The sequence below is a fragment of the Pongo pygmaeus genome, chromosome 12 (genome assembly GCF_028885625.2).
Source record: "Pongo pygmaeus isolate AG05252 chromosome 12, NHGRI_mPonPyg2-v2.0_pri, whole genome shotgun sequence".
NCBI classification, from domain to species: Eukaryota; Metazoa; Chordata; class Mammalia; order Primates; family Hominidae; genus Pongo; species Pongo pygmaeus.
Window position 1 is genome coordinate 40,068,985 of NC_072385.2, and position 24,904 is coordinate 40,093,888.

Genomic DNA, 24,904 nt, shown 5'->3' on the forward strand with positions numbered 1-24,904 from the left:
CAGTGAGCCAAGATCTCACCACTACACGCCAGCCTGGGCAACAGAGTGAGACTCTGTCTCAAAAACAAACAAAAAAGAAAAGAAAAAAGAAAAAAGTTAAACACATACTTACTGTATAACCCAGCAAATCCTACTCCTGTTTACCCTAGAGAAACAAAAACTTATGTTTTCTCAAAAACCTGTACATTAATATTTATAGTGGCTTTATTCATAATCACCCAAAATTGGAAACAAATCAAAATGTCCTGCAATTCGTGAATGGATAAGCAAATTGTCATACATCCATACCAGGAATATTACTTAGCAATAAAAAGAAACAAATTATCGATAAATGCAACAATTTGGATGAATCTCAAAGGCATTTTGCTGAGTGGAAGAAGCCAGTCTCAAAAGGTTCATACTGTATATTTCCATTTATGTTATATTCATGAAAGGACAAAAGTATAGTGATGAAAAACAGATCATGGTGTTACCAGGAATTAGGGATGGAAGGAGTGTGGCTAAAACAGGCAAGTATGAGGGAGTTTGGGAGATAACAGTGATTTTCTGTAACTTGATTGTGCTGATGGTTACATGTCTATATGTGTATTAAAATTCAAAGAACTGCATGTCAAAAGGAAAATCCATTCTACTATATGTTGACTGAAAAAAATAAAAGATGGGTAGAATTACAGTCTTGAAAATGATAATTTTACAAAACACCAAGAAAAGCTGTGTAAGTGCTCCAGATTAAAGGAGCCTGAATAGACATGACAAATGTAATACCTGATCCCAGACTAGATTCCATACCAGAAAGGAAAAAAATGCTATAACATCATTTGTATCAACAGATAGAACAAATAACTCCAAAGTTTCAGCTTCAAGCTTATTCAAAACCTGGGGAAAAACTGACTGGTGATCTTATGTTCTGTTACTTGATCCTTTAATACATTAATGGATTCAATTAAGTATTCATGGAATGCCTGCTATATAAAAAGCAATGTAGAAATTCCTCTTTTCTGAAACGCTGCTCAAAGTCTTTGAGTTTTAACAATGCTATCTGTGAAACCATTTATCCACTTTTTTAATTTTTTTATTTTTTTTAACTTTTAAGTTCAGGGGTACATGTGCATGACATGCAGGTTACATAGGTAAGCATGTGTCATGGTGGTTGTACCAATTACTTCATCACCCAGGTATTAAGCCTAGTATCCATTAGTTATTTTTCCTGATCCTCTCCCTCCTCCTACCCTCCAACCCCTCCACTAGGCCCTACTGTCTGTTGTTCCTCTCCACGTATCAATTTGTTTTCATCATTTAGCTCCCACTTATAAGTTAGAACATGTGGTATTGGTTTTCTGTTCCTGCATTAGTTTTCTGAGGATAATGGCCTCCAGCTTCATTCATATTCCTGCAAAAGACATGATCCTGTTTCTTTTAATAGCTGCATAGTATTCCATGGTGTATATGTACATTTTCTGTATCCAGTCTATCATTGACGGGCAGTTAGGTTGATTCCATGTCTTTGCTATTTTAAATAGTGCTGCAGTGAACACATATGTGCATGTGTCTTTATAACAGAACGATTTATATTCCTTTGGGTATATACCCAGTAAAGGGATTGCTTGTCAAATGGTATTTCTGTTTTTAGATTTTGAGGAATCACCACACTGCCATACTGTCTTCCATAATGGTTGAACTAATTTACACTCCCACCAACAGTGTATAAGCATTCCTTTTTCTCCACAACCTTACCAGCATCTGTTATTTTCTTACTTTTTAATAATGGCCATTCTGACTGGCATAAGATGGTATCTCATTGTGATTTTGATTTGCATTTCTCTAATGATCAGTGATGTTGAGCTTTTTTCATCTTTGTTGGCCACATGTATGTCTTCTTTTGAGAAGTATCTGTTCATGTCTTTCGCCAACTTTTCAATAGGTTTTTTTCTTGTAAAGTTTCTAATAGATGTTGGCTTTTAGACCTTTGTCAGATGCATAGTTTGCAAAAATTTTCTCCCATTCTGGAGGTTGTCTGTTTACTCTGTTGATAGTTTATTTTGCTGTGAGAAGATCTTTAATTAGATCCCACTTGTCAATTTTTGCTTTTGCTGCAATTGCTTCATCATGAAATCTTTGCCCATGCCTATATCCTGAACAGTATTGCCTAGATTGTCTTCCAGGATTTCTATAGTTTTGGGTTTTACATTTAAGTCTTTAATCCATCTTGAGTTAGTTTTCCTATATAGTGTAAGAAAGGGGTCCAGTTTCAGTTTTCTGCATATGGCTAGCCAGTTATCCCAGCACTATTTACTGAATAGGGAATCCTTTTCCCATTGCTTGTTTTCATCAGGTTTGTTGAAGATCAGATAGTTGTAGGTATACGGTCTTATTTCTGGGTTGTCTATTCTGTTCCATTGGTCAATGTGTCTGCTCTTGTACCAGTGCCATGCTGTTTTGGTTACTGTAGCTCTGCAATATAGCTTGAAGTCAGGTAGCATGATGCCTCCAGCTTTGTTCTTTTTGCTTAGGACTGCCTTGGCTATTTGGGCTCTTTTTTTAGCTCCACATGAATTTTATTTTTATTTTTATTTATTTATTTGAGACAGAGTCTTGCTCTGTCACCCAGGATGGAGTGCAGTGGCGCGATCTCGGCTCACTGCAAGCCCTGCCTCCTGGGTTCACGCCATTCTCCTGCCTCAGCCTCCCGAGTAGCTGGGACTACAGGCGCCCACCACCACACCCAGCTAATTTTGTTTTTGTATTTTTAGTAGAGATGGGGTTTCACCGTGTTAGCCAGGATGGTCTCAATCTCCTGACCTCATGATCCGCCCGCCTTGGCCTCCCAAAGTGCTGGGATTACAGGGATGAGCCATCACGGCCAGCCAGTTCCACATGAATTTTAAAATAGCTTTTTCTAATTCTGCAAATAATGTAAGTGGTAGTTTGATAGGAATCGTATTGAATCTATAAACTGCTTTGGGCAGTGTGGCCATTTCAATGATAGATTCTTCCTATCCGTGTGCATGGAATATTTTTTCATTTGTTTGTATCATCTGATTTATTTATTTGTAGAGATCTTTCCCTTCCCTTGTTAGCTGTATTCCTTGGTACTTTATTCTTTTTGTGGCAATTGTGGATGAATTCACTTGTGACTTGGCTCTCAGCTTGACTGTTGTCAATGTATAGGAATGCTATGCATTCTGCACAAATTTCTGCACATTGATTTTGTATCATGAGACTGCTGAAGTTGCTTATCAGCTTAAGAAGCTTTTGGGCTGAGACAATGGGGTTTTCTAGATATAGGATCATGGCATCTGCAAACAGGGAGCCTGGCTTCCTCTCTTCCTATTTGAATGCCCTTTATTTCTCTTTCCTGATTGCTGTGGCCAGAACCTGCAATACTACGTTGAATAGGAATGCTGAAAGGCCATCCTTGTCTCGTGCCAGTTTTTTTTTTTTTTTTTTTTTTTGAGACGCAGTCTCACTCTGTCACCCAGGCTGGAGTGCAGCAGTGCAGTCTCGGCTCACTACAACCTCCACCTCCCAGGTTCAAGATTCTCCTGCCTCAGCCTCCCAAGTAGCTAGGACTACAGCAATGCACCACCACAACCAGCTTATTTTTGTATTTTTAGTAGAGATGGGGTTTCACCATGTTGGCCAGGATGGTCTCAAACTCCTGGCCTCAAGTGATCTGCCCGCCTTGGCCTCCCAAAGTGCTGGGATTACAGGCGTGAGCCACCACACTCGACCTTGTGCCAGTTTTCAAGGAGAATGCTTCTTTAATAGCATGTGCTGCCATAAAATGTTGGTGGCTCTTAGGAGATCTTTTCTTCAAATGTTGTCTGAGGTAAATTTTTCTACTCCAGTAGGAAACTTGCCCGTTTTATACCATTGCACAATGTCCAGATTTACAGACATTTTCTCTAGTCATCTCATTAAGAGAGAGATTTTTTCAAGTTGGAAAACTCTTCCTCCCAATAGATGTGTACACTGTTACAAGTAACCGTAAACCCCAGTGTTAACTGGACCACTTAAAGGGAATTTACTGACTCACTGATAACTGATCAGAGCTCCAGCTTCATTCCTCCGGGGCTGCCTGGGCTCTGCTTTTTTCCTTTTAACAATTTTGTCCTCAGGCTGCTTTCTACCATAGCGGCAGATGTCTGCCAACAGCAATCAGGGCTGTATGTTTCTTCAATCACATCCAAAGAAAGAGAAAATATTATCACTAAACCAAAATACTAAACAGAAGTCTCAAACCTTCTGATTGTACATCTTAGGTCACACACCACCCCGAACCAATCCTACAAACACCATGGGTGATACACACTGTCAAAGACAAAGAGTAGATGTCCACAATAGTTGTTCTTTCTCGTTTATAACACTTCTTTTACCTAGTAACAATTAGCTACCATTTACTCGATACATATTGTGTGCTGCCTCTTCATCCTTTTGGCCATTTAAACTACAGGAAACTGGGTTATCTTCAGGTTACCTTAGTTATGGGAGTGTATGGAAAACATTAATGGGAAGGTGAAAGTGCAGCAAACCACTTCAGCAGTTAACAGAAAGGCTCTCAAGAGCACTGGACCGCCAATCAGGACACAGCAGCAGCTCCGGGATTCGACCACAGATTCTCTGGCGTGCCCTCGGGGAAAGGGTGGCCTCGGGCCCCCTACTCTACAGAGTCTCCTCCCACGGCTGCCCAGCTCCCTGGCCGACTATCTTGCCTCCACCACATCACCATCAGCACCGGGCGGCAGCAGGGCAGAGCTGTCCAGGGACCTCCTCACAGCCTCCAGAGTCAAGAAATGCCTCCTCAGGGAAGCCCTCCACTGCATCCCTGACCTGTGAGTCACGGAGCTCCCGGGCACCATGCAGGCCACAAATGCCTAAGGAGCCTCCCGGAAGCAGCTGTAGGTCCCGCAGGCTAGCAGACACCTTTGAGGGACTGAGGGACCTGTCCTCCAATCCAATGCTCTCCTTACTCTCACAAGATTTTACAAACGTGGAAACTGAGGCCCAAAGCCCCAAGGGATAATCGGCCCGCGTTCCAATGCCAATAACCAGCAGTGGCGGGACCCACACCTACTCCGTGACCCGCAGGCCCAGGGGTCGAGCACCAGGTAGAACGTCTACACGGACTCCACCCTTAGCGCCGCGCGGGGAACCTTCTCCCTGACGCAGACACGGAAGCGGAAGTGCTGCCGAGCTGTAGCTGTGGAGACGGGGGGGGGCGGGCCGCCCGGAGAGCGCGACCTTTGACCTGCAGTCGAGCCTACGTCAGAGGCTGGCGCAAACAGAAGTGCAGCGGTGGCGGCGGCTGGTTGCGGGCCGGCGGCGGGCTGGCGGAGATGGACGTAACTCAGGTCGGGCCCACTGCCTCCCATCAAGCATTCCGCGCCGCGATTTGGGATGTGGGAGTGGGCCCGATGGGAGGGCGCGGTAGTCTCCCTCTCGGTGCCCCGAAGCCCGCGCTGCCGTCGCCTCCCCATCTTTCCTAAACTCCATCCTTGGCGGTTACCTGCCCCCGTAGAGCCCGTTTGTATATGATTTGCCACAGCGACCGCCTCTGTCCGCCCTCATTCTCTGTTTCACAAGGCTTTCCGCCACTTGATTCCATAGAAGGTTTTTCCCTGTAAGGGTTCTACGCGTTCCGTGTGGAATTAGGAAAAGAGTTCTTCTGACACCTGGGTTTGATTTTGTTTTGCAGGATCCTGTTCAAGATGGGGTAGCTTCACCAGCTACCCCTGGGACCGGGAAATCTAAGGTGGAAAGAATACTTGAATAGCGGGGTCCCTGAAGAGTGGAAGGGTGATGAATTGGAAAACTTTGGCACGGGGAAGGGGGGCGCTGTTTTTTTTTTAAATAGCCTTGCTCCAAGGGATCTCAATTTTAGTGTACGCTGTCACCCATCCATTTCCTGTTTCTTTCTCCCCCGCCCACCCAGATATAGAAAAACTTTTTGTTTACTTCCTGGTTAGCACTGCTGGGAGATCCTGCTATTTTTCGAACATAAAGCAGTCTAAGAAGGTTTATATAGTGGGGTAGTGGAAGGAGCAGTGACATAGGGTAGGAATCAAGGGATTCTGATCTGTGGGCTCCAGTTTTTACACTGCCAGAGAGTTTAATTAGTCCAGTTTTATGGCCCTGTGCAGTGTTTAACATTCAATCATTCTAAACGATAGTGGTTTATTGCTAAGGTTTATTGTTTGCATGCTAAATTTCAGGCACTTGCCTAACCACTCAGTTCCTTCATTTAAGCTTCATGATAACCATGAGATATAGGTACTGTTGTTACCCTCCTTTTACAGATGAGAAACCTGAGACCACAGGCTTAAGCAATTTTCTCAAGTGGTGAAGCCCAATTTTTTAATTAAAGCCTGAATGTTACCCGGTTCATCTTGCTGCTGTAATTATGCTTAAATTTTCTTGTACCAAAGACTTGCAGCCTTGAATAGAATGAAATAATTTTACAGCTCCAAGGAATTTTAAGTAGCATTAGCTCCAACCCACTAATTTTACAATTAAATCAAAAGCTAGCAATGTCAACCTGTAACATTAGCTATAAGAGCATATGGCCTGGTTTTTACGTTTCATAGTAGTTGCATAACAAATTTTTAGTAGTTGCGTAGCAATTACAGAATTGACGTTGCATTTGCTGATTTTAAAAAATGTGGCCGGGCGCGATGGCTCATGCCTGTAATCCCAACACTTTGGGAGGTCGAGGCAGGCGGATCACCTGAGGTCAGGAGTTTGAGACCAGCCTGGCCAACATGGTGAAACGCCGTCTCTACTAAAAATACAAAAATTAGCCGGGCGTGGTAGCGGGCGCCTATGATCCCAGCTATTTGGGAGGCTGAGGCAGGAGAATTGCTTGAACCTGGGAGGCAGAGGTTGCAGTGAGCCAAGATCGTGTCATTGCAACCCGGCCTAGGCAATAGAGCGAGACTCTGTCTCCAAAAAAAAAAAATGTGGAACGAAGTATGCGGTTGGCATAAAGATTTATTCTGTAGAATGTTTTTGTTTTCTGGCAGACATTGTTTCTTTTTTGTGGTATACTAGAAACATGAGTTATAACAAGTTGGTAACATGACCACATCTTTCAGCTGGAAACATTGCCCAAAGAAGACCTCATCAAGTTTGCCAAGAAACAGATGATGCTAATACAGAAAGCTAAATCAAGGTGTACAGGTATTGGGTTGAAAATACTCATCTTGATCACAGTCTCTTTAATCGTGGTTTAAAATGGTAGTTTTTAAAATAATGCATTGGCTTGTTTTTGTTTTCCAGTGATTCCAAGTACACCTTAGTGTAGTAGAATCTGTTATTTAACATTCTAAAAATTTACCTCTGATTTCTAAATTATTCCCACGTCTCTAAACCACATTGACTTTTGAGTTGTTAAAGTCAGAGAGGAGGATTTTTAAAGTTTGTGTAAGTTAAGTGTGTTTTTCTTTCATGTAGACTTTAGATGCTTCTGAGTTCTGAGTAAAGCGTTTTTTCAAGAGAAGTCAGTTGAAATGTTAGAGACAGAAGATAAGCCCAAAGAGATGGAAAGTTTCCTCAATTAAAATAATAAAAGATTTCCATTTATAGACATTGAAGTATATTTATCTGGTGAAGTTGATTGATTCCCTATTCAGTTTTCTTTTTATTCCAGAAAGAAAAAGATCTTAGCATCCTTTTTTTAGTATATGTACATGAGCTCTTGAATTTCCAGTGACTTATAAATATTAACTGCTTAGCCTAAAAGCTAAGAATTATTTTCTATTAGAAAAGATAAAAGTATGACTTGGGAGTTTGGATCACCTTGCAATGAAGAGAATAATTTATTTGGAAAGAAGTTCTAGGCCTGAGATCCAGGCATTTGCTAACGAAACACTTAGATTAACGTTTCTTTTCTCTCTCTCTGTTTTTTTTTTTTTTTTTTTTTTGGTAAGACGGAGTCTCGCTCTTCTTGGCCAGGCTGGAGTGCAGTGGCGCAATCTCGGCTCACTGCAACCTCCCCTTCCCGGGTTCAAGCGATTCTCCTGCCTCAGCCTCCCGAGTCCTCCCGAGTAACTGGGACTGCAGGCGTCCACCACCATGCGTGGCTAATTTTTATATTTTTGGTAGAGACGAGGTTTCACCATGTTGGCCAGGCTGTTCTCGATAACGTTTATTCTTAATATGCGATTGTTGCTTTAAGGTTATATAGTAAGATGTACTTACAGGAGAAATAATATGATGTCTGGGGTATGCTTAAAAATTATCAGATGGATAAGAAAAGCAGTGAAGGAGGAAGTGAGTACAGGTTGGGAGGAAACAAAATTGGCCATGTAATGCTGAAGTATAGTGATGAGTGCAGAGATTAATCATACTAGTCTGCTTAAATATATTCTAATTTGCAGATTTTTAGGGGTTTTGTGAGAATGTACTTATCAGTTTCCCAGTAATTACGTTCTTTATTTCTGAACCGGAGTCCTTTATTTTTTAATTGTTTAGAATTGGAGAAAGAAATTGAAGAACTCAAATCAAAACCTGTTACTGAAGGAACTGATGATATTATTAAGGTAATTATTACGTTGGGAAATGTCTAAAGAGAAATAAAATTTCCATGAAGATTGTCAGTCTGCTAGAGGCTATCTAGCTTTCTGTCCCTGTTCTTCTACTTCCTCTCTGCCTTGGTTGTTTTTACCTATCTGATTCACTGTAAAAAGAGTGGGTTAATGATCTCCAGGTTTCTTTCTGTTCTGAAATTATTCTAGTCTCTTCCCACGTATTTTCTTTTTTTTTGAGGTGGAGTCTCATTCTGTCACCAGGCTGAAGTGCAGTGGTGCGATCTTGGCTCACTGTAACCTCTGCCTCCCGGGTTCAAGCGATTCTCCTGCCTCAGCCTTCCAAGTAGCTGGGACTACAGGCACATGCCACCACGCCCAGTTAATTTTTGTATTTTAAGTAGAGACAGGATTTCACCATGTTGGCCAAGATGGTCTTGCTCTCTTGACCTCATGATCCGCCTGCCTCAGCCTCCCAAAGTGCTGGGATTACAGGCATGAGCCACCACACCCAGCCCATATTTTCTAATTATGGTTGTTACTTCATTCTCTGCTTTTCCCCAGCCCCCTAAGAAAACCTGGTCATGCTCAGGACTTAAGTGATTTCAGGTGTACAGTATATAATCTATAGATAGATCCATATCCCTGGACATGTCTACTGACCCAGATCTCACAGTTGTGTTTCCCTCTCACACATTTCACTTATCTCATCAAACTGAACAAAATTGCTTCCCTTGGTTGGACCAGTGGCACCACAGTTTTTTATACCTTTTGACTTTAGAGACACTTTAACTTCTGTTTCCTTTATTCTCTATATGTGTCAGCCACCAGAGACCTATTATAGCTCTAAGATACTGTTCCAGTTTATCTTTTTTCTCTCCGTTTCTATGGCTTTATGTTAAACACGTCAAATATTTAACCTATTTCAATAAAAACCTCACTGGATTCTCTTTCCCTTTTTAGTCTTATATAATCCTGCCGGATAACAAAATATTGTTTTTATCCCCCGTTTAAAAACCTGAGTTGCAGGCCAAATGCAGTGGCTCAAACCTGTAATCCCAGCACTTTGGGAGGCCAAGGTGGGAAGATCACTTGAGGTCAGGAGTTTGAGATCAGCCTGGCCAGCATGGTGAAACCCTGTCTGTACTAAAAATACAACATTTAGCTGGGCATGATTGCCCACACCTGAAATCCCAACTACTCATTAGGCTGAGGCACGAGGATTGCTTGAACCCAGGAGGCAGAAGTTGCAATGAGTTGAGATTGAGCCACTGTACTCCAGCCTGGGCAACAGAGCAAGACTCCGTTTTAAAAAAAAAAGCAAAAAAACTTGAGTTGCTTATTCTTATTTCCACTCCCTTAATGCTAACAAATGCTTTTTCATTCCCTCACTTTCATTCCCTGCCTTAGGCCAAGCTTCTGTAAAGTTTCTCTTGCATCTCAGAGCTCTGAAATACTGTTTTCACTGCTTTTGCCTAATATCCTTTGGTTATATATTTATTTTTATTTATTTATTTATTTTGAGACAGAGTCTTGCCCTGTCGCCCAGGCTAGAGTGCAGTGGCACGATCTCGGCTCACCGCAAGCTCCGCCTCCTGGGTTCACGCCATTCTCCTGCCTCAGCCTCCCGAGTAGCTGGGACTACAGGCACCCGCCACCATGCCCGGCTAATTTTTTGTATTTTTAGTAGAGACAGGGTTTCACTGCGTTAGCCAGGATGGTCTCGATCTCCTGACCTCGTGATCCACCTGCCTTGTCCTCCCAAAGTACTGGGATTACCGGCGTAAGCCACTGCGCCCAGCCTGGTTATATATTATCTTATTTTCTCATCAGTGGCTCCCCACTTGTGAGCAGTGGACTACTGAGGGACTCCCAGGGAGTTATTACAAGGGGTCTTTAAATCCATATGCATGTCACACAGTATCATTTTGTTCTTTATTTAGTTACAGTGTATGAAGCTAGAATGATGTGCACAAATGTCATTTCATTTTATAATGTACTATTTCATTTAAGTATTATTGAGTTTGCAGTAGTCTTCTTTGTATATTTGGTCATTATATGTTTTCTTAATCCATGATAGCCACAGTACAACTATATGGTAATTAAGGAAGAAGGTCAATTACACCCAGACTGCCTGAGTCAGGCTTTCAAATCCTTGTTCCTCTACTGACCAGCTGTGTGACCTTGACTAAGTTTCTTAAATTCTTTCTCTATGATTCAGTTTTGTCATCTGTAGGACAGCGATAATAATACTTTCTGTTTGTAGGATTGAGGTACAAATAGGATTGATGTAGAAATGTAGGATTGATAAGGTAATACACCTACTGCACATAGAACTGGGTTGGTCACATAAGTACCCAATAATTGTTAGTTATCATTGTTAATTACTACCATGTATTATTTCTGGGGGATTTTTTTTTTCTTTGGATAGGATTTCTCCCTATCGCCCAGGCTGGAGTGCAGTGGCGTGATCTCCGCTCACTGTAACCTCTAGAGTGTTAGAAAACACTCTAGAAAGTTTTTTATCCATTAACTCTTATAATACTTTTTACAGAATTGCATTTCAGAATAAGAACATTTAAATATCTACCTGCTGTTTCCTCCTTATCACTCATCAATGTATTCTCCCACTGTCAAAACTACTCCTAAAGACAAGATTAGAAAATTTCAGTCAGGCTCAGTGGCTCACATCTGTAATCCCAGCACTTTGGGAGGCTGAGGCGGACGGATCACCTAAGGTCAGGAATTGGAGACCAGCCTGGCCAACTTGGTGAAACCCCATCGCTACTCAAAATACAAAAATTAACCAGGCATGGTGGCACGTGCCTGTAGCCCAAGCTACTCGGTAGCTGAGGCAGAAGAATCGCTTGAACCCAGGAGGCAGAGGTTGCAGTGAGCTGAGATAGTGCCACTGCACTACAGCCTGAGCAACCGAGTGAGATTCCATCTCAAGAAAAAAAAAAATTCTCCAAGATAGCCAACTTTACCTTTAAGGTTTTTTCTTTTCCTTCTTTTTTTTTTCTTGATCCATTATATTTATACGTATTCATGGGGTACATGTGAAATTTTGTTAAATGCATAGAATATATAATCATCAAATCAGAGTATTTAGTATCCACACCCAGGTATTTATCATATATATGTGTTGGGTACATTTCAAGTCTTCTAGCTATTTTGAAAAATATTTATCTTTCCCTGTCTTAGATTTTACTTAACATAATGACCTCCAGCTCCATCCGTATTCCTGGAAATGGTGTAATCTTATTCTTTTTTATGGCCATATAGTATTCCATTGTGTATATATACCACATTTATCCATTCATCCTTTGATGGGCACTTAGGTTGATTTCATGTATTTGCTATTCTGAATAGTGCTGCAATAAACACAGGAGTGCATATATCCCTTTGTTATATTGATTTCTTTTCAATGACTACCAATATTGGGGTTTTTGGATTGTATAGTAGCTCTATTTTTAGTTTTTTGAGAAATCCCCAACTGTTTTCTTTTTTTTGAGACGGAGTCTTACTCTGTCGCCCAGGCTGTAGTGCAGTGGCGCGATCCTGGCTCACTGCAAGCTCTGCCTTCCAGGTTCACACCATTCTTCTGCCTCAGCGTCCTGAGTAGCTGGGACTACAGGCGCCGGCCACCAAGCCTGGCTAATTTTTTGTATTTTTTAGTAGAGATGGGGTTTCACCATATTAGCCAGGATGGTCTCAATCCCCTGACCACTTTGGGAGCCAGCCTCGGCCTCCCAAAGTGTTGGGATTACAGGCATGAGCCACCGCTCCCGGCCTGAGAAATCCCCAACTGTTTTCTATAGTGGCTATACTTACCTACACTTCCACCAACAGTGTAGAAGAGTTCTCCTTTCTCCACATTGTCACCAATATCTGTTACTTTTTTTTTTCTTAATAGCCATTCCTCATTGTGGTTTTGATTTGCATATCCCTGATGATTAGTGATACTGAGTATTTTATCATATACTTGTTGGCCATTTGTCTCTTAAGAAATGTCTATTCATGTCCCTTGCCTATTTTTTAATGGGGTTATTTTTTAATGTTGTGTTGTTTGAGTTCCTAGTATACTCTGGATATTAGTCCCATGTTGGATGAGTAGATTGCAAATATTTTGTCCCATTTAAGAGGTTGTCTTCTTCGTGCTGTTGATTGTTTCTTTTGCTATGCAGAAGCTTTTTAGCCTATAATCTCAGCATTAAGGGAAGCCATGGCAGGAGGATCACTTGAGCCAAGCGGTTTGAGACCAGCCTGAGAAACATAGCAAGATCCGTTTCTACAAAAAATTAGCCAGACATGGTGGAACATGCCTGTAGTCCCATCTTCTTGGGACACTGAGATAGGAAGATCACTTGATCCCAGGAGGTTGAGGCTGCTGTGAGCCATAATCACACTTACTGCACTCCAGCCTGGGTGACAGAGGGAGCCCTTACATTTAAAAAAAAAAAAAAAAAAATTTAAGATGCCTTTCAGTTTAATGTAGTCCTATTTGTCTGTTTTTGTTGCCTGGGGTTTTGAGATCTTAGCCATAAAATCTTTGCCTAGACTAATGTCTTCATGCATTTGCCCTGTGTTTTCTTCTACTAGTTTTATACTTTTGGGTCTTATATATAACTCTTTAATCTATTTTTGTTGATATTTGTATCAACTAAATGGTGAGAGATGGGGACTCACTTTCATTCTTCTGCATATAGTTACCTGGTTTTCCTGGCACCATTTGTTGAAGAGGGTGTCCTTTGCCCAGTGTGCGTTCTTAATGGCATTGTTGAAGATCGGTTGTCTATAAATAGGAGGATTTATTTTTGGGTTCTCTATTTTGTTCCGTTGGTCTGTATGCTTGTTTATATACCAATACTTTGTTGCTTTGGTTTCTATAGCCTTGTAATATGTTTTGAAGTCAAGTAGTATGATGCCTTCACTTTATTTTTTAACTCAGAATTTCTTTAGCTTTTCTGGCTTTTTTTTGGTTTCATGAAAATATTAGGATTCTTTTTTCTGTTTCTGTGAAAAATGGTGTTGGTATTTTAATAGGGGTTTCATTGAACTGTACATTAGTTTAGGTACTATGATCATTTTAACAATATTCTATGAGCATGAAATGTCTTCCCGCTTATTTGTGTTCTCTTCAGTTTCTTTCATCTGTCTTTTTGTAGTTTTCATTATAGAGATCTCACACTTCTTTGGCTTTTGTTTGAGCTACTGTAAAAGGTGTTGCCTTCTTGATTTTCTTTTTTAGCTATTTTATTGTTGGTGTATAGAAATGCTACTGGTTTTTGTATGTTGAGTTTGTATCCAGCAACTTTACTGAATTTGTTTATCAGCTCTAAGAGTTTTTTGATGGTCTTTTGTCATCTGTAGAGAGGGACAGTTTAACTTCCATGTTTCCAGTTTGGATGTTGTTTATTTCTTTCACTTGCCTAATTCTGGCTAGGACTGTCAGTCCCATGTTGAATAGTAGTGGTGAAAGTCGGCATCTTTGTCTTCAGTTCTTAGAGGAAAGATTTTCAACTTTTCCCCATTTTCGTGTGATGTTAATGTGAGTTTGTCATATGTGGCCTTTATTATTTTGAGGTATAATCCTTCTGTGCCTAGTTTGCTAAGAGTTTTTATCCTGAAGGGATGTTGAATTTTATTAATTCCTTTTTCTGCATCTAGTGAGATGACATATGACTTTTGCCCTTTATTCTGTTGATGTGATATGTCACGTTGATTTGCATATATTGAACCATCCTTGCATCCCTGGAATAAATTCATTTGATCATGGTGTATTATCTTTTCGATGTGCTGTTAGATTTGGTTTGCTAGTATTTTGCTGAGGATTTTTGCATTGGTGTTCATCAGGGATATTGGTTGTTCCTTTTTTTTTTTTTTTTTTTTTTTGCTGTGTCCTTGTCTGGTTTTGGTATCAGGGTAGCACCAGCTTTCTAGAATGAGTTAGGGAAAATTGCCACCTCTTCAGGTTTTTGGAGTAGTTTCAGGAGGATTGGTATTAGGTCTTTATACATTTGGTAGAATTCAGTGTGCATCCATCTGGTTCTGGACTTTTCTTTGTGGGGAGACTTTTTATTACTGATTCATTCTTGCTACTCATTATTAATTTGTTCAGGTTTTCTATTTTTTCCTGGATTTTTCTTTGATAGGTTGTATGTTTCCAGAAATTTATCCATTTCCTCTAGGTTTTTCAGTTTGTGAGTGCATAGCTGTTCATAATATTCTCTGATGGTCTGTTTATTTCCATGAGAACGGTTGTGATGTCTCCTTTTTCATTTCTGATTTTATTTAGGTCTTCTTTTTTGTTGTTGTTAGCCTAACTGGTAGTTTATCAATTTTGTTTATCTTTTTGAAGAACAAGCTTTTCATTTTGTTGATCCTCTGCCTTTTTTAAAAGTCTCTATTTCATTTAGTTCTGCTTTGATCTTTATTAGTCGTTTCCTTCTGCTAATTTTGGGTTTGGCTTGTTCTTTCTGGTTCATTGAGGTAAATCATTAGATTGTTTGAAATCTTTTTACTTTTTGGATGTAGGCGTTTATTGCCATGAACTTACCTCTTAGTACTGCTTTTGTTGTATCACATAGGTTTTGGTATGTTGTAGTTTCCATTTTCATTTGTTCCAAGAAATTTTTTGATTTTCATTTTAATTTCCTTATTGACCCATGGTCATTTGAGACCATGTTATTTAATTTTCATGTATTTCTGTCACTTCCAAAGTTCCCCTTGGTACTGATTTCTAATATTCCACCACATACTTGATATGATTTTGATTTTTAAAAATTTGTTGAGAATGGTTTTGTGGCCTAACATATGGTCTTTTCTGAAGAATGAATGTTTCATGTGCTGTTGAGAAAAATATGTATTCTGCAGCTGTTGGATAAAATGTTCTGTAAACATCTGTTAGGTCCATTTGGTCTAAATGTTAGGTCCATTTGGTCTAAGTCCAGTTTAAATGCAATGTTTCTTTGTTAATTTTCTGTCTAGATGATCTGTCTAATGCTGAGAGTGGGGTGAGGTTGCCCAGTACTATTGCAATGGAGTCTGTCTCTCTCTAGATCTAGTAATACTTGCCTTAGGAATCTGGGTGCTCCAGTGTCGGGTTCATATATGTTTAGAATTGTTATATCTTTTTGCTGGTTGGATTCCTTTGCCATTATATAATGACCTTCTTTGTCTTTTTTTTTTTTTTTTTACTATCTTTGACTTAAAGTCTGTTTTATCTAAGTATAGCTACTCAGGAGCCTGAGGCAGAAGAATCGCTTGAACCCGGAATGCAGAGGTTGTAGTGAGCGGAGATCACACCGCTGCCAGGCTGGAGTGCAGTGGCGTGATCTCGGCTCACTGCAGTCTCTGCCTCCCGGGTTCAAATGATCCTGCCTCAGCCTCCCAGGTAGCTGGGATTACAGCCATCTGCTACCATGCCCAGCTAATTTTTTGTATTTTTAGTAGAGACAGGGTTTCACCATGTTGGCCAGGCTGGTCTCGAGCTCCTGACCTCAGGTGATCCACCCATCTCAGCTTCCCAAAGTGCTGGGATTACAAGCATGAGCCACCATGCCTGGCCACTAAATAGATTTTCTAACTCTTTTGTTGTCTCTGCTCATTTGATTTCTATTTGCATGGAATATCTTTTTCCATGCTTTAACTTTCAGTCTGTATGTCTCTTTACAGGGAAAGTGCATTTTTTATGGGCAGCACGTAGTTGGATTATGTTTTTTATCCTTTTAGCCAGCCTGTATCTTTTAAGAGGAGAGCTTAACTCCATTTACATGCAGTTATTAATGATATGTGAGCCTTTTTTCTGTCATATTAATGGTTTTCTGGTTGCTTTATATGTTCTTTGTTCCTTTCTCTTATTGTTTGTTACAGTGGTTTGCTGTCTTTTTATAGTAGTACCATTTGAGTCCTTTCTCTTCCTTATTTGTGTGTTGCTTTACCAGTGAGTTTTCTATTTGTGTGTGTTTTTATGATCATCCTTTCACTTTCAGGTTTAGGACTTCCTTGAACATTTCTTGTAGGTCTGGTCTAGTGGTAATGAATTCCCTCAGCTTTTGCTTGTCTGGAGAAGACTTTATTTCTCCTTCATTTATGAAGCATAATTTTGCTGATTATAGTATCTTTGTGATATGGTTTGGATTTGTGTCCCTGCCCAAATTTCATGTCAAATTGTAATCTTCAGTGTTGGAGGCGAGGCCTAGTGGGAAGTGACTGGATCATGGGGATGAACATGAGCTTCTCCCTTGCTGTTCTCATGATAGTGAGTGACTTCTCACAAGATCTGGTTGTTTAAAAGTGTGTAGCATTTTCCCCTTCACTCTCTTCCTCCTGCTCCGACCCTGTAAGACGTGCCTCCTTCCTCTTTGCCTTCTGCCATGATGGTAAGTTTCCTGAGGTGTCCCCAGCCATGCTTCCTATGCAGCTTGAAGAACCATGAGCCAATTTAATCTCTTTTCTTTACAAATTACCCGGGCTCAGATAGTTCTTTATAGCAGTGCAAGATCAGACTAATACGCTTTGGCTGGGAGTTTTTCCTTCAGCATTTTGAATATATCATTCTCTTATCTCCAATGAATATATTATTCTCTTTTCTCTGGGTCTGTAAGCTTCCTACTGAGAAACCTGCTGTGAGTCTGATGGGGGTTCCTTTATAGGTGACTAGATGCTTTTCTCTTTGCTGAATTTTTTTTTTTTCCTCTTTGCTGTTTTTAGAATTATCTTTGTCTTTGATTTATGGCAGTGGGCTATAAATATGCCATGGAGAATACCTTTTTGCATTGTATTTGTTTAGGGATACCTGGGCCTCCTGTATCTGGATATCTACCTCTCTTGCTAGACTTGGTGAGTTTTCATGTATTATTTCACTAAATAGGTTTTCTGGTATTTTTGGGTTTTGTTTTGTTTTTGAGGTGTAGTTTCACTCTTGTGGCCCAGGCTGGAGTGCAGTGGCGCGATCTCGGCTCATTGCACCCTCCGCCTCCCGGGTTCAAGTGATCCTGCCTCAGCCTCCCAAGTAGCTGGGATTACAGCCATCTGCCACCATGCCCAACTAATTTTTTGTATTTTTAGTAGAGATAGGGTTTCACCATGTTGGCCAGGCTGGTCTCAAGCTCCTGACCTCAGGTGATCCACCCGCCTCAGCTTCCCAAAGTGCTGGGATTACAAGCATGAGCCACTGTGCCTGGCCACCAAATAGGTTTTCTTTTTTTTCTGAGACAGAGTCTCGCTCTTTCGCCCAGGCTGGACTGCAGTGGCCTATCTCGGCTCACTGCAAGCTCCGCCTCCTGGGTTCACACCATTCTCCTCTCCACCTCCTGGGTTCACACCATTCTCCTGCCTCAGTCTCCCGAGTAGCTGGGACTACAGGCACCCACCACCGCGCCTAGCTAATTTTTTTTTTGTATTTTAGTAGAGACGGGGTTTCACCATGTTAGCCAGGATGGTCTTGATCTCCTGACCTCATGATCCGCGTGTCTCGGCCTCCCAAAGTGCTGGGATTACAGGCGTGAGCCACCACGCCTGGCCACTAAATAGGTTTTCTAATCCTTTTGATCTCTCTTTGCTTTGAGATACCCCAATAATTCACATAAATATTTGGAGGCCAGGTGCAGTGGCTCACGCCTGTAATCCCAGCACTTTGGGAGGCCGAGGCGGGCGGATCACGAGGTCAGGAGATTGAGACCACCCTGGCTAACACAGTGAAACCCTGTCTCTACTAAAAAATACAAAAAAAATTAGCTGGATGTGGTGGCGGGCGTCAGTAGTCCCAGCTACTCAGGAGGCTGAGGCAGGAGAATGGCGTGAACCCGGAAGGCGGAGCTTGCAGTGAGCCGGGATCGTGCCACTGCACTCCAGCCTGGGGGGCAGAGCAAGACTCAGTCTCAAATAAATAAATAAATAAATAAATAAATATTTGGTCACTTTATGGAGTTGCATATGTCACAAAGACTGTTTCTTTTTTTTTTCTCTCTTTTTTTTTTTTTGAGACAGAGTCTTGCTCTGTCGCCCAGGCTGGAGTGCAATGACGTGATCTCGGCTCACTGCAACCTCTACCTCCTGGGTTCAAGCGATTCTCCTGCCTCAAGTTCACGAGTAGCTGGGATTACAGATGCCCATCACCACGCCCAGCTAATTTTTGTAATTTTAGTAGAGACAGGGTTTCACCATGTTGGCCAGGCTGGTCTTGAACTCCTGACCTCAGATGATCCACCTGCCTCGGCCTCCCAAAGTGCTGGGATTACAGGCATGAGCCACCGCATCTGGCCGACTTTGCTCATTTTTAAAAATTCTTTTACCCTTTTTTTTTTTTTTTGACTATATCAGAAAAAAAAAGACCTGTCTTTAAGTTCTGACATTATTTCTTTTGCTTGATCTAGTCCATTGTTGAAGCTTTTGAATGTATTTTGTTTTTTATTCTATGAATTCTTCAGTTCTAGAATTTCTGCGCGGTTCTTTTTCTCTGACATCTATCTCTGGTAAATTTGTCATTCATATCCTGAATTGTTTTTCTGATTTCTTTGTATTGTTTTTTGGAATTTTTTTGTATCTCACTGAGCTCTTTTAGTATCGAAATTTTGAATTCTTTTTCCAGGATCTTATGAATTTCTTTTAGATTGAGATCTGTTGCTAGAGAATTATTGTGTTCCTTTGGAGATGTTGTATTTCCATGCTTTTTAATGTTTTCTGTGTCCTTTACCTTGATATCTGTGCATCTGGTGTAATAGTCACTTTTTCCAGTTTTTTTAATTTACTTTTGTAGGGAAGAACTTTTTCCTGAAGATGTATCTTTAGTATTGCTTGGGTAGAGCACAGTGGCTTTGATTCTAGGTGGGTGCAGTAGCGTAGGATCAGTATGACTTATTTGGCTGTAAACAGCATCAGTGGTGTCTGTGATTTCATCAGTGACTTAGGGTGCGGTTGTTAGTGGAGGCTGTGGTACAGTTTTGCTGGGGCCTGGAATGCCAAGTAGGCCAGTCTTCAGGTCGCAGTGGTGGCAGTTGTGGATTGAGCATGGCTGTCCCTGGGCCCCAAAGTGTGTCTGCTGGCACCAGTGTTAGCAGGCCAATTCTTGAGCCTCCAGGTAGCTTGATCAGGTGCTGGGAATGGCAGCAGTAGGCCAGGCTGTTGGGTGGGTTCTTGAACCCCTGGGCAGTGGATGTAGCATGGGAAATGGCAACAGCAGTGGTGGGACAACCCTCTGGGGCCTAACTGATCAGCATTGGTTTTGGCAGTGACTGTCATTTGTTGATTGGGCCAGTCTCCATATCCACAGGTGGTGCATGGCAATGAGTGCCAGCTGTGGTGGTAGCAGCAGGTTAAGTGGGCCCTATCTCAGGCACCAGGTTGAGTGTGCAGGTGCCACTGGTAATGGACTGGGCTGGACAATACCTAGTCCCCTGGACATTGCTCTCAGGTACTGGTAGGGCCTGGAGCCAGAACAGGCTGTGTGCCCTTAGGTTCCTCGGTGGTGCATAAAGATGCCGGCTGTGGTTTATAAGGGTAGGGTGGGTGTCCCAGGCCACCAGCGGAATGTTCAGGTGGAGACAGCAGCATGTTGTGTCGCTGCTACTGACGAGAGTGAAGTTGCTTCCCCTGGGAGCAGCCATAGGTAGGCAGCATCACCTGTGCCTCAACCCACAGCGGTCTTTAGCCACAGCAGCTGCAGGCAGTGGAATTTGTCCTCAGGGTTCATGAGAATGCTCAGCCACCCCTCTGCATGGTTAGAAGGGGCAAGATTGCTACCCGTGCTGCCACCTCAGCCCAGGTTGCCGGGCAAGACATAATCCAGTGGAGTGGAGGCCATGGCACTGCGCTGCCACTCTTCAAAACTCAGGGGCTTGTGGGGACAGCGTGAGCTCTCTGGAGCAATGCCTTCATGCGGCTTTCAGGAAACTCCCTATGTGAGTCTTGGGACCCACAGGGGTCAAGGGACCCTTCTATGGCTAGGATTGTAGAAGTCTGCAACAGGAATGTGGACAGCTGAGAGTCTCTCCTTTAGCCTTTCTGAGCATTGGGGAATTTCTCTCTTCTCCCAGCTAACTGTAGCTGAGCAGGCTGCCTTGCTTCCTTCTCTTTCCTTATGTTTTAGGCCATTTTTGCATTGCTATGAAGAAATACCAGAGGTCTATGGGAAAAATGGAAGGATGGAAGGAAAGAGGGAAGGAGGGAGACGGGAGGGATGGAGACCTGAGACTGGGTAATTAATAAGAAAAGAGGTTTAATTGGTTCATCATTCTGCAGGCTGTTCAGGAAGCATAGTTTTGGCATCTGCTTGGCTTCTAGGGAGGCCTCCGGGAGCTTTTATTTATGGCAGAAGGCAAAGGGGAAGCAGGCACGTCACATGGCGAAAGCAGGAGCAAGTGAGAGAGCACTGTGGGAAGAGGTGCCACACACTTTTAAACAACCAAATCTTGTGAGCTCAGAGTGAGAGCTCACTTTTCACCAAGGGAATGGCCCAAGCCATTCGTGAGGAATCCACCCCCATGATCCAAACACCTCCCACCAGACCCCACCACCAACATTGGGGATTACATTTCAACATGAGATTTGGGTGGGGACAAATTTCCAAACTATATCACCTTAAGATGTTTTCTGTCACTTCTCTGTTGAATTTGTGTTCTCTCTTGGATGATCTATATGTATGTAATTATCTACTCACTATTTTGGTTCATAGTGGAGGAGGTAAGTAAGAAATGCCTCTAATCAGCCACCTTTTGAAGCCCTCTCCTAACCTTGATCTCAGAGTATTGATTTTTTAAAAACTTTTTATTTCAATAGCTTTTGGGGTACAAGAGGTTTTTTGTTACATGGATGAATTATATAGTGATGAAGTCTGAGATTTTAGTGCACCCATCACCAGAGTAGTGAACATTATACCTACTGTGTAGTTTTTTATCCCTAGCTCCCCTTCCACCCTCCCTCTTTTGAGTCTCTAACGTCCATTATATCACTCTGTATGGCTTTGCGTACTCATAGCTTAGCTCCCACTTATAAGTGGGAATATATATGGTTTTTGGTTTTACTTCACTTAGAATAATGGCCTCTAGCTCCATCCAAGTTGCCTAAAAAGACATTATTTCATCCCTTTTTGTGGCTGAGTAGTATTCCATGGTGTATATGTGCCACATTTCCTTTATCCACTCATTAGTCAGTGGGAACTCAGGTTGGTTCCACATCTTTGCAATGGTGAATTGTGCCACCATAAACATATGTGTGCAAGTGTAGTCACATAATGACTTATTTTTTTATCATTTTGGATTGCTGGATTGAATGATAGATCTATGTTTAGCTCTTTAAGGTATCTCCATACTGTTTTCCATAGAAGTTATACTAATTTTCATTCCCACCAGCGGTGTATAAGTGTTCCCTTTTCCCCACATCCACGCAAACATCCGTTGTTTTTTGACTTTTTTTGAAATGTAATCTCTCTCTGTCGCCCAGACCGGGGTGCAGTGGCACAATCTCGGCTCACTGCAACCTCTGCTTCCCAGGTTCAAGCTATTCTCCCTCAGTCTCCTGAGTAGCTGGGATTAAGGTGGTATCTCACTGTGGCTTTGAGTTGCATTTCCCTGATGATTATGATGTTGAGCATTTTTTAATGTTTGTTGGCCATTTTTATATATCCTTTTCAGAAATGTCTATTCATGTCCTTTGCCCACTTTTTAATGGGATTATTTGGGGTTTTTTATTGCTGATTTGTTGAGTCCTTGTAGATTCTGGATACTAGTCCTTTGTCAGATGCGTAGTTTGCAAATATTTTCTTCCATTCTGTGAGTGGTCTCTACTCTGTTGATTATTTATTTTGCTGTGCAGAAGCTAATTAAAAAGTTTAGTTTTTATTTCAGTAGCTTTTGGGGTATAAGCAATTAAACCAAAAAGTTTAATTGGGTCCCATTTGTTTGTTTTTGTTTTTGTTACATTTGCTTTTGAGGTATGAGTCATGAATTCTTTCCTAGGCCAGGTTATTGATTTAATATTAAAACATGTTATCCTGACCACTCAAGTCTCAGAAGGTAACAATTTAAGAAAATTATTTTGGGAGTGATGTTAACAGGTGTTCATCCCTTACTCAACTGCTACAAGTAAGTTCTCTATTTTAGAAAACTCATATAGCAATATAATAATATGTTCTCTACATTTCTGGAAAACTGAAAAGGCTTTCTTGCTAAGTTATATCACTTTTTTGGGAAAGTACACTGGAAAAACCTATAGCTTATAATAGAAACTTTTATGTTCTTTATATAACATGTTAAAATGTATGTCCTTACAAGTTTAAATTATGACTAAAACTTCTGGTAGACATCTTCTATTGCATTAGAATACAATCTTAATTTCATTGCAAACCTCACATGTTTGACTTTTAAAGAAGGACTAAGGAACCATATTTCTCATGTCAAAATTTGAGGTGCACAGTATTACGGTTAATATTTATGCTGCTTCTAAATGCAAGAAGCATGAAAAAATTGCATGTTAAGATACTTGAATTTCTAGTCCATATCACTGTTAATAATTTCTCTTTTAAGCTGAAATCAAATTTGTATTTCCTAAGAAATAGCATCCATTCTGTGCTTCTCATCTTTAAGGTTTTTTTTAATAGTTGTTTGCATTTAGCCTGTATATATAGATCTCCTAAAATTAATTTATTTAGACTTCTGATACTTACCAATCAGAAGTTTATATTGCAATACTTACATATAATGTGAAAAAACTAATTTTAAAATTCAGGTTGTTTTAACCAAAGTCATATGCACATAATTTTTATGCTAAATTCTAAATAACTTATAATACCCAATAACTTCTGAAAATTATCTCTGTATTTCTAAATAATACGCCTATACTGCTGTTATTTGATTTATCAGTTCTAAAACTTCCTGTTACAACAGATGAAAATCTAGCTGTCTTTCACCAGCCCTTCTACTTTCCAAATGATCAAACAGATTAAATAATCTTTGTTTTATCTTTATTCCTGGTACCTGTCTTCTGTCTTCCTGTACTTTTGGGCAAGCTTTTTGTGATGATCCTATGAACCTCTACACTGCTTACTTGTATTGGCCCCCTCTTCTTGGCTAGGTCACATGTCATTCACTCTCTGGGTTAACCGTCTCATTTTGGTAGAGCACATTCTTCTGTAACTTCCTAAGAATGAATACATGTAGGTAAATTTTTGTATTGTTTTGTATTTAAATATTCCTTTATTCTGCTCTCATGTTTGAATGATAGCTGTAACTTGATATAGAACTCTGAATTTTTCTACATCTGTTTTGTTTTTGTTTTCTTAAATAATAAAGTTTTTAAATCGGTATTATTTCATCTAAGAAGTTTAGACATAGCAGTTCTCAGGCTGGTGCAGTCTTCCAGTGATGTCATCAGGACCCAGACACTCTTCATCCCTGTGCTCCTGCATCCTCATCCTGTTGATCTGAAAAATCAGGGGTTTTAGATTTTAGCTTTTATACTGTCTGTAGAAGAGGCAGGCAAGAAAGAATGTGTTGATTATGGAACTTGAAGGAGATAGTCTATAGAGTATGCCACAAAACTTTCTAGAATGCTCATCTAGATTTATATTTGCAATAGAGTTTTTCCTTTTTCTCAATAGAGTTTTTCCTTTTGTCTAAGAAGAAATGTCATTCACTTTTAATTTTTCCATCATTGTATTAAAATTTCTATTTGATGTTAAGTATTTCATTTCAAAGAGCACATTCTTGATATATGAATATTCTTTTTTCATCTTATTTAAAGATTCAACAAGTTCTATAATCTTTATGAGCTAATAAATTTATGCTGTCTTGGAATTTACTTCTGCCTCCTTTGCATTGTCTCTATTTCCTTCCAATTTAATTATTTGTGATATAATCACATGTGAACCCCCACAAAAGCTAGGATCTTTAAAATAATAGACATCTTACAGTGTAATCCTCACCCCCTTGCTACTCCACCCCCCCTAGTTTCCCACACCCCAGGAAACCATGATCCTAAGTCCCATGTTCATCATTCCTTTTCCTTTTATAAAGTTTTATTGCATTTATAAGTATCATTTTATAATTTTTTTCATTTTAGTTTTTAACTTCACTAAAAAGGTATCATGTTGTTTGTAATGTATTAGGACTTTTTGCACTTAATATTTTTCTAAAGTTCATCTGTATCATTGCATTGCCACCATGCTGCTATAGAGTATGACATTGTATTACAATAACACAGTTCATTCATGAACTAGACTGTTAATGGATGTTGGGGTTGTGCCAAGATTTATGTGATGTACATCTCCTTTATAAATGTGCAAAGGATTCTTAATAAGTAAATGGGTGGAATCTTTGCATCAAAAGTTACATGAAGATTCAACCTCAGGAGATAGTGCCAGACCACTATTAAGTATTTGAAAT

General features: G+C 40.6%; 1 protein-coding gene and 1 long non-coding RNA gene across 8 annotated transcripts in view; one reads left to right on the forward strand and one right to left on the reverse strand.

Annotated features, from left to right (window-relative positions):
* The first annotated feature begins 1,245 nt into the window (after nt 1-1,245).
* GCC2 (GRIP and coiled-coil domain containing 2) overlaps nt 1,246-24,904 on the forward strand; it is a 66,441-nt gene continuing 42,782 nt past the window's right edge. For 4 of the 7 annotated variants that reach the window (XR_008500587.2, XM_054475291.2, XM_063648519.1 and 1 more), the window contains exons 1-4: nt 1,246-5,351; nt 5,696-5,752; nt 7,092-7,176; nt 8,470-8,537. Coding sequence is in view for 5 of the 7 variants with exons in the window: in XM_054475291.2 (XP_054331266.1) it covers nt 5,337-5,351; nt 5,696-5,752; nt 7,092-7,176; nt 8,470-8,537 (225 nt within the window). In the remaining 2 variants the exon portion in view is untranslated. Of the gene's footprint in view, nt 5,352-5,695; nt 5,797-7,091; nt 7,177-8,469; nt 8,538-24,904 lie in introns of those variants that run through there. The other 3 variants (XM_054475293.2, XM_054475292.2, XM_063648520.1) reach the window with 3 other exon arrangements.
* The window catches only part of LOC129030223 (uncharacterized), a 33,829-nt gene continuing 32,607 nt past the window's right edge, over nt 23,683-24,904 (reverse strand). Inside the window, exon 3 of the long non-coding RNA XR_008500589.1 lies at nt 23,683-23,943. This is a non-coding gene — a long non-coding RNA (uncharacterized LOC129030223). The remainder of the gene's footprint in view (nt 23,944-24,904) is intronic.